We start from the raw sequence: 8,437 nt of genomic DNA, 5'->3' as shown, positions 1-8,437 counted from the left end.
CATATATAATATCTATTCCTGGGACAAGAAATCGTTAAAAATCAAGATACTTTCCTCCAAAAGAGTCCATCTAACAGTTGGCCCTCCACTTTTGACGCACAAAAAAGGCCCAATATTGCGAAACCACTTGCAGAAGAAGTGGGCCAGCCTTACTGTATCATCGATTAAGGCCCTTCAAATCATATCCCTCTCAAAATAAAATAAAAAAGAAAAATCATATGGCTCTCCACGTGGCCACTTATTGGGTTTCTCTTATTATTTCCTTCCATTTATATATCTGAATGAGTGATGCTTGCTTTTTTAAACTTTAAAGATCCAAATTAAATTCATATATTCTAACTAAAAGAAATAGATTTTGAAAAGAAAAAAAATACAGGAACTTTGTTAAGAAAAATCTCAATGTTAACCACGGACTATAGATAGATGGAGTCATAAAAATTATGCTCCTTCTGTTTTAATTTATGTGTCTTATTTATTTATTTATTTATTTCAAACAAAAAAATATTACTTTTTATGTTTAGTAAGTAAGATTTAAGTCCAATCATTATCTTAACAAAATCGGAGACTTAAAATAATTTAGTTTAGTTTTGTTTATGTCAATCATTCTTACTAATTTTTTTTAAAGGGATGTCAATCATTCTTATTATGATTAACAATTGTTAAAATAATTTAATCTGCATATTTAGGTTTAGAACACAATAATTGTCCGTTTGTTAACTCAACATAATTAATCTTTAATTAATTATTACATGTGCTTTTGGCCCCTTCATATAAAAAATATATTATATTTGACTATTTCTAATACTATTTTACCATCAAATATGAAGTAAATACACAAACATAACACATGAATAATTAAATTATGAACTAGTTTATAATTATGATAAATATTCACAAGCAAAAAAAATTAAAATTGCACAATTTTGAAAGTTTAATGTGTTTAATTTAATATCATAAGAACTAAAAATCATGTAGTACTACTATGTGTCTTGAGTCAAATACGATCACATAAGAAACAGGGGAGTACTGCATGCTTTACAAGTGTTACTTATCCAAATAGGTGTACGCACCAGACACAGATCAGGTCACATATTTCTCATACTCTCCACTTGTCACTCCCTTTAAAATTGACAAAACCTGTAAAAATTTTAATCATATAAATCAAGAAAGTTCCACCACATTCTAAAGTATGCAACAATAAACACAATTAACAGAAATTGTATCTCAAAAAGCTAAACTAAATTCTAAAATAAACCAAAAAATAGCATAAACTGTTCCTATTAATTTTTCTATTTCAGATGTCGTTAAATATTTAATGAAGATTAAAAACGTTAACTTTTGTAAACTTAAAGACATAAAAATGTCAACACATATTTAAGAGACTATTTTAAATATTTACTCAAATATAGAGTCCTAATCTCTGTTATTTTCTCTATACAAATAGACTATATGATTGTTTGGTGCGCAGACTAAGTTATTCTAGTATTATAACCCTTACCTCTCAGGTGGAACAAAAATAATAGTATCAAATTTGGTAAGATGAGTTATTCAAAATTAAGTTTAGAATACAATTTATACTTTATTTAGTTATAGATACTTTCGTATAAATTTTATCTCAAAATTAATCCCGGTATAACGGACCTTATCTCATCACTCACCACTTGTCACTCCCTTTAAATCCTCCCTCTCCCCTTCCACTTCCTCACTCAAAAATCTCAAATTCTCAAAAAAGCTAATACTTCTCTCAAACTCCATTTATGGCAACAATGGCTTCCACCTTGGCTTCCTCTGTTATTACCAAAACCAATTTCCTAGACACACACAAATCATCCTTATTTGGTGTCCCACTTTCATCATCACAACCAAGACTTAAATCCCTTAAATCAAACAAACAACAAAACATGTCTATTTCCATGTCTGCTGATACTCCTCCTTATGATTTGGGGAGTTTTAGTTTTAATCCAATTAAGGAATCAATTGTTTCTAGGGAAATGACACGTAGGTATATGACTGACATGATCACTTATGCTGATACTGATGTTGTTATTGTTGGTGCTGGTTCTGCTGGTCTTTCTTGTGCTTATGAACTCAGCAAAAACCCTGATATTCAGGTACGTCTTTCTTAGTTTTATTTTTTCTGTAAATAAATATCGACATTTTAGTATATTTTTTGGGGTGCCAGAATTTTTAGTTTATTGATATTTTTCGTTTTTAAAGAGTTAAACAAGAAATGCCCTTTGACTATTTTAAATGGTGAATTATTGTGACATATATTACTTTTTATGTAGTTTTTAAATATTTAAATTATTTTTTAACTAACTTAAAAGATTGTTTGTTTACTCGATTCTGGAAAGATTATTTGTACATATCAAGTATTGGGTTTTAAGTAGAAGAATTATTTTGGCTCTCTGTGTTTTTTTTTTTTTTTTTTTTCTGCTATGGGGAAGCAACAATTTTAACATAAGATAAATCTAGGCCAGAAAAAGTCAAAAAGTTACTAAAGACTAAATATTGGCTTGTGTTTACTTGTAAATTCTTTTTTCTTGTATGGGTACGACTCGTACCTTTCTCCATGTAAATACCAGGATTTTATCTGTGACGGAATTTGATCTATACGTCATGTGTTGCAACTCTCAACACTAGAACTAGGCTGGAGACATTTGTCAATTAAATTATAATATCCTAGAGACGGAAATTTGGAATTTTTCTGGCTTCGGTTGTATTTCTATGAAATTAAAAAAGGACCAAGGAAAATTCATGCAAGACTTGGCAGTTGAGAGGTACAAAAGACACGGGCTTCCTATTTAAAGTAGTATTTGTAACTTTACTCGTACCCATAAATCATGTGACACCTTTTTTCCTTAGGCTTTGTTGCGATTTGAGAGAGCGATCAAGAAACAATAGTCATAACTTTATTTGGAAAATTGTTTATATGTGTGTGAACCAGTAAAATTGCTTTGAGACAATGTTAAGCTGAATTTAGGATCTAGGTTGGTAGACTCAATGAGTGTCTTATTATACAAAAACATTTTAGTTTCTTTTGCATATGTATACATAATTCGAGCCGGTAGCAATGATTTTAGTTAAAGACACAGAATCCGTCCTATATCCACCTTTGATTGTCACAGTGAAGTCATTTGGTGTTCTAACTGCTAAAATTGTCCTTGATTAAATTTAAATTAATTATTGATTACAATACGTATATTCTCCAATTTGTACCTTTTAAGTAGTTTATGTTAATCAATTGATGTGTCTAGGTGGCCATTATTGAGCAATCCGTGAGCCCTGGTGGAGGTGCCTGGCTAGGCGGACAACTCTTCTCAGCCATGGTTGTGCGTAAGCCAGCACATCTTTTCTTGAATGAGCTAGGCATTGACTACGACGAGCAAGACAACTATGTTGTCATCAAGCATGCTGCCTTGTTCACCTCAACCATCATGAGCAAGCTTTTGGCCAGGCCAAACGTGAAGCTCTTCAATGCTGTTGCAACAGAGGACCTTATCGTGAAGAACGGAAGAGTTGGTGGTGTTGTCACTAACTGGTCTTTGGTTTCTCAGAACCACGACACACAATCCTGCATGGACCCCAATGTCATGGAGGCTAAGGTTGTGGTTAGCTCATGTGGCCATGATGGTCCAATGGGCGCCACCGGTGTTAAGAGGCTTAGAAGCATTGGCATGATTAACACTGTTCCAGGAATGAAAGCTTTGGACATGAACGCTGCTGAGGATGCTATTGTTAGACTTACCAGAGAGGTTGTACCTGGAATGATTGTTACAGGCATGGAAGTTGCTGAAATTGATGGAGCACCAAGAATGGTAAGTGAACTTGTTACCTCCCACTCCTTTATAAAATACTTTTCCCGTTACAAAGTTTGTGAATTAATGTTTGTCTGATACTGCTAAACAAGATAGATGGAACTCATTGTTCATTTAGACTTTTTATGAATGTCAGCTAAGTATTGTAAGTAAATTGCTCCCGTTTGTTCAATCATTTGATAATGATAATCAGAGTAATTCTTTGTACCTACCGATAAGTGTGAGATGCAGAGAACAACTCCCAATTTGCCTTAGTACAGCAAAATGGATACTGATGATTCATATAAGCCGATCCAAATAGTTTCGGTATTTAAAGCAAATAGTTGATTGAAGTATAACTAATTGGACATGTTTTGTATTGTTGTTTAGGGTCCAACTTTTGGAGCTATGATGATCTCAGGGCAGAAGGCAGCGCACCTTGCCCTACGAGCATTGGGATTGCCCAACGCCCTCGATGGAACTGCAGAAACAAGCATCCATCCGGATCTTATCTTGGCTGCAGCTGACGAAACTGAAACTGCTGATGCTTGAATGTAATATATTTCTTTAAGGGTAAAAAGATTAGTGTTTTTCCTAGATGAGCAATGGTTGTGTGGTGGAGATAAATTGGCAAGGGGGGATGAATAAAAATCTGCAAGATGAAAGTCACTGTGTTACCTTTGGCTGTGTCATGTCTATTCTTCTTTTCTTTTGATTTATTTCGACTTCGAAACTTGTTATGTGAAAAAAAGTTTTAGACTGTAGTAGTTGTTGAATAATCCTATGGGCCTTTTGGCTTCATTTTGGTACTTGCTGTTTTGGGCTTCATGCGAGAACATGATTCATTATGTGATTGGGCGTTTGCATAAAATGGTCTTTAGTGAGCAACTTAAAGTTCGGCCCCTAAGTCTAAAAATAACCTATATATATGTATGAACAGGGTATATGTATGAATTGTGTGTATCGCGTTTAAAGCTTAAAATTTTTGCTCAGAATTTTGTGTATGAAATATGTATATCTTGTTCAAGATTTAAAATTTCGCTTAAATTTTTGTGTATGAAAAAAATATTATGAAATATGTAAATTATCACATTTTTTGTATATAAAAATTGTATAAAAAAGATATAAAATATTATATAATTATATAAATTTTGTATAAAGTTCATGTTTCAAAAATTTAATACAACTATAACAATATTTTTTACAGCTTTCATACAATTTAACACAATTTTGTATCTCGCTCCGAGATTCAGAAAATGAGCGTCTTCATAAATGTAGATACATAAACCAATCAATGTCAAGACAGCATCTTGAAAGAAAGATAATTCCAAAGAGTGGCTAATATAAAGTATTTACATGGTTGCTTAGACTTATTTACATAGTGCGGTTCGCCTGCATCTTCAGAAGGATCCGAATGTATTCGCGCCAATGTAGGTCATGTACAGGAAGCCATCCTCATTCTTGTGTTCCTCATAAATGGCGGACATCATGGCAGCAGTAACAATGAGGAAGAACAATTAGGAATTATTTGAAACATAGTAATAGATACTCCCTGTGTGGTTTTTTTTCTTCCAGATCTGAGCAGATTGTGATAGAGATGGGGAAGGGGAGGGTCGGTTGTTTTTTTCCAGATCTGGGCAGATTAGAGAAGGGAAGGATGAACTTTTAATTTTTTCAGATCCGTTATGTTTTGTAATTAAGTTGATATGTTTTGTAAATGCAAAAAAAATATTTTTATATTTTGTAATATAGAGTCTTAAGTACTCCCTCCGTCCCAAAAAAATTATTCTCTTTTGACTTGGCACAAAGTTTAAGAAATAAAGGTAGACTTTTGAAATGTGTGGTACAAAATAAATTTTAGATATTTGTGTGGCTGTAAATCATCTCAAAAAGTTAAGAAAAATTTACACAAATAGCTACTTTTTAATAGCTTCTAACTAGTTATAGGTATAAGTTGAAGATTTACAATTCATAGCTGCTTTTGTCTGTATTTCAGTTGTATCTCGCATTTTTGAAATATAGTGAAATACAGCGAAATACAAAATACGTTTGAGTAAATTTAGGCTCAATTTTTTAAACATATTTTAAAAAAAAAGAAATTGAGAGAGAAAATAGGCTATATTTTTTTAACATGATATTGTTTTCCTTTTTAAATAGTAAGTCAAATTAAATCAACCATATTTCACACAAATCACTGAACAGTAAAATCAGGCCTTATTTATGGAACATTTTTTTTTTAAAATTATGGGATTCAATTTAAAACTTCCCATAAATCACGCATAACGGTTGTTCTTCCATAAAAGCTTACGAATCTCTCTCAACTTTTATCACAATCAAAACTTTTTGAATTCAAAAACTACTAAAGATCTAAAAACTTCCAAATACAGAAAAATATACACTAAAATATAATGAAATATGGTTGATTGTTTAAGAAATATAAAGTTGTAGTATGCGTATATACAATGGAATACAATGAAATATATCAGAAACTGTTTCATACATTAGAAATATAAAATGCAGAAATACATTGAAATACAGTGAAATACAAAAGTCGAAAACAAAGTGTAGTAAATATAGGCTCTATATTTGGAACATTCACTATATTTACAGCAAAAAAAAGATAAATACATTGAAATACAGCGGAATAATATACTGAAATACACTGAAATGTACTAAAAATTAGATATACTATTTGTTAATACAATGAAATGCACTGAAAGCATTATATCAAACACTTGGTGGGCATGAAGCTCCACAACTCTCATCAATGGTGTTCTCATGGGAAAGAAGCGAGTCATCTCAGATTGCTACAAAAAGGACGTTATCCGGAGATTGCCTTACATTTGAGGCTGGAGCTACAAGGAGTGGTGGCATATCATAGCAGTCAGATCCAATCTAGAAAGTTCTTGACATCTGCTCAAGCCAAGTTTTTGCAGCTTCAAATTCCAGATGAAGCTTTGTCCTTACTTTTGGGTATGGGTTACAAAGAACGAGATGCCAAGAGAGCGTTGCGCATGAACAATCAAGTAAAGTGCTATTGATTTTCAGAGATAATGAATAAAGATTTTCAATTGGAGGATTCTTCTGATTTGTAAGAGAAAATGAGATTTTCGACCATTACTGCTGCTACTACTGTAGGATTTTCGACCATAGCTGCTGCTGCTGCTACTACTGTAGGATTCTTCTGGTTTGTAAGAGAAAGTGAGATCTAGAATAGGTGATGGAACAGAGAGAGAAAGAGGGGTGAGGGAGAAAATAAATTTGATAGGTGAGAGAAAATCAATTTAAAAGACTAGGAGATGGAACAGAGAGAGAAAGAGGGGTGAGGGAGAAAATAAATTTGATAGGTGAGAGAAAAATATTTGGAAAAAAAAAAGTATGGGTAAGTGGGAGAGAGGTACCTTATTTTTAGGGAAATATACTGCAGTTACAAAAATAAGTTATAGATGGTAATTTGATAAATAATTAAGCTACCAAAAATAATTTAAAAAAAGGTAGCTATTACTAATAAATAAATCTTAGAGGTAGTTATGGGTTGTAATTTTTTTCCAAAAGTTAAATTGTTTCTAAATATAGAAAGAGGACAATCTTTTTGGCATAGAGGAAGTAGTATTATTAGGTCATTTTCCCAAAAAGAAAAGATAATCCTACCGTTGACACCTAATTTTGGCTCGACGTGCTTAAAATTAACGTTTTGGGGGGCCCTGATTCGTTAAAGAACGCGAAATACATTTTTTTGCACATTTTTACATTTTTCTAAAATTTATTGATGATTATCCCTATTTTAGGAATTTTATCAATTTATTGTAATTTTTTCAAGAATCATTATTTTGCACATGTACAGCGTAATACTACCATTTTGTGCAATTAATAATGGTCTCTTTATTTTATAGCAATACATTTTCATATCTTATACATTAATAATTACATTTTATACTTACACATGTATTAATTAACTATATTTTAGTACGGTCCGTCAGTGCAGAGAAAATCGGAGCAATTAATTTTTAAACGCAGAGTAAAATTCGATCAAGTCAAGGTCTCGTCACCTTTTTAAAAGTTGACATTTGAGGTGATGGATTAGGTTCTTGATCCATTGATTAATAAATTTTTATATATTGGTTAAAAGGATGAAATCCCCATTGGACAATAACCCAAGGATTAAAATGTGCATTGAGGGGACAAGGGGGTGCGACTTTATATTTTTTGAAAAATAGAAGGGATTAATTTGTATTATAAAGGAATAGAGGGGGTTATTTTATTTTTCATGAACTAATCTTGAATACACAACACAACACACACTACATATCTCATTTCAAGTTTCTCTCCCCTCACCTTCTCTGTCTCACTACACGCCACCATCAACACCACGAACCAAACGACACCCCAAACAGCCCCCTTTTTTTGTCTTCTTCACTGCTCCGATGAACCGGAGCAGCCACGGGGCAACCACCACAAAACAACGACACAAAACAGCCCACTTCGTCTTCTCCAACAACCTCACCCCCTGTTCTGCGTTTTTTTTTTCATATATATCGTATGTGTATCTATTTGTTTTATGTTTTTGGACTGATTTCTTACAAGATTTTCATGGGTGTTGTTGCTGCGATGTTATGCTCCATCTTGCTCGCTGATAACGC

The 8,437-nt window shown here is 32.6% G+C and overlaps 1 protein-coding gene across 1 annotated transcript; it reads left to right on the top strand.

The window, feature by feature from the left end:
• The first annotated feature begins 1,698 nt into the window (after positions 1-1,698).
• LOC132620419 (thiamine thiazole synthase, chloroplastic) lies at positions 1,699-4,606 on the top strand. Its single transcript, XM_060335093.1, has 3 exons — positions 1,699-2,111; positions 3,258-3,818; positions 4,188-4,606. Exons 1-3 carry the CDS (start codon positions 1,758-1,760, stop codon positions 4,347-4,349), a joined length of 1,077 nt encoding a protein of 358 aa, XP_060191076.1. The 5' UTR covers positions 1,699-1,757; the 3' UTR covers positions 4,350-4,606.
• The last annotated feature ends 3,831 nt before the right edge of the window (positions 4,607-8,437 follow it).

Source organism: Lycium barbarum, chromosome 11 (genome assembly GCF_019175385.1).
Source record: "Lycium barbarum isolate Lr01 chromosome 11, ASM1917538v2, whole genome shotgun sequence".
Taxonomy (NCBI): Eukaryota; Viridiplantae; Streptophyta; class Magnoliopsida; order Solanales; family Solanaceae; genus Lycium; species Lycium barbarum.
This window is presented reverse-complemented; position numbering and strand designations above follow the sequence as displayed.

Bases quoted from the DNA above. Each gene is read 5' to 3' on its own strand.
- LOC132620419 (XM_060335093.1), top strand. From the start codon at position 1,758: ATGGCAACAATGGCTTCCACCTTGGCTTCCTCTGTTATTACCAAAACC. The intron at 2,112-3,257 runs GTACGTCTTTCT...TGATGTGTCTAG, and splicing joins GCAAAAACCCTGATATTCAG to GTGGCCATTATTGAGCAATC. The intron at 3,819-4,187 runs GTAAGTGAACTT...ATTGTTGTTTAG, and splicing joins TTGATGGAGCACCAAGAATG to GGTCCAACTTTTGGAGCTAT.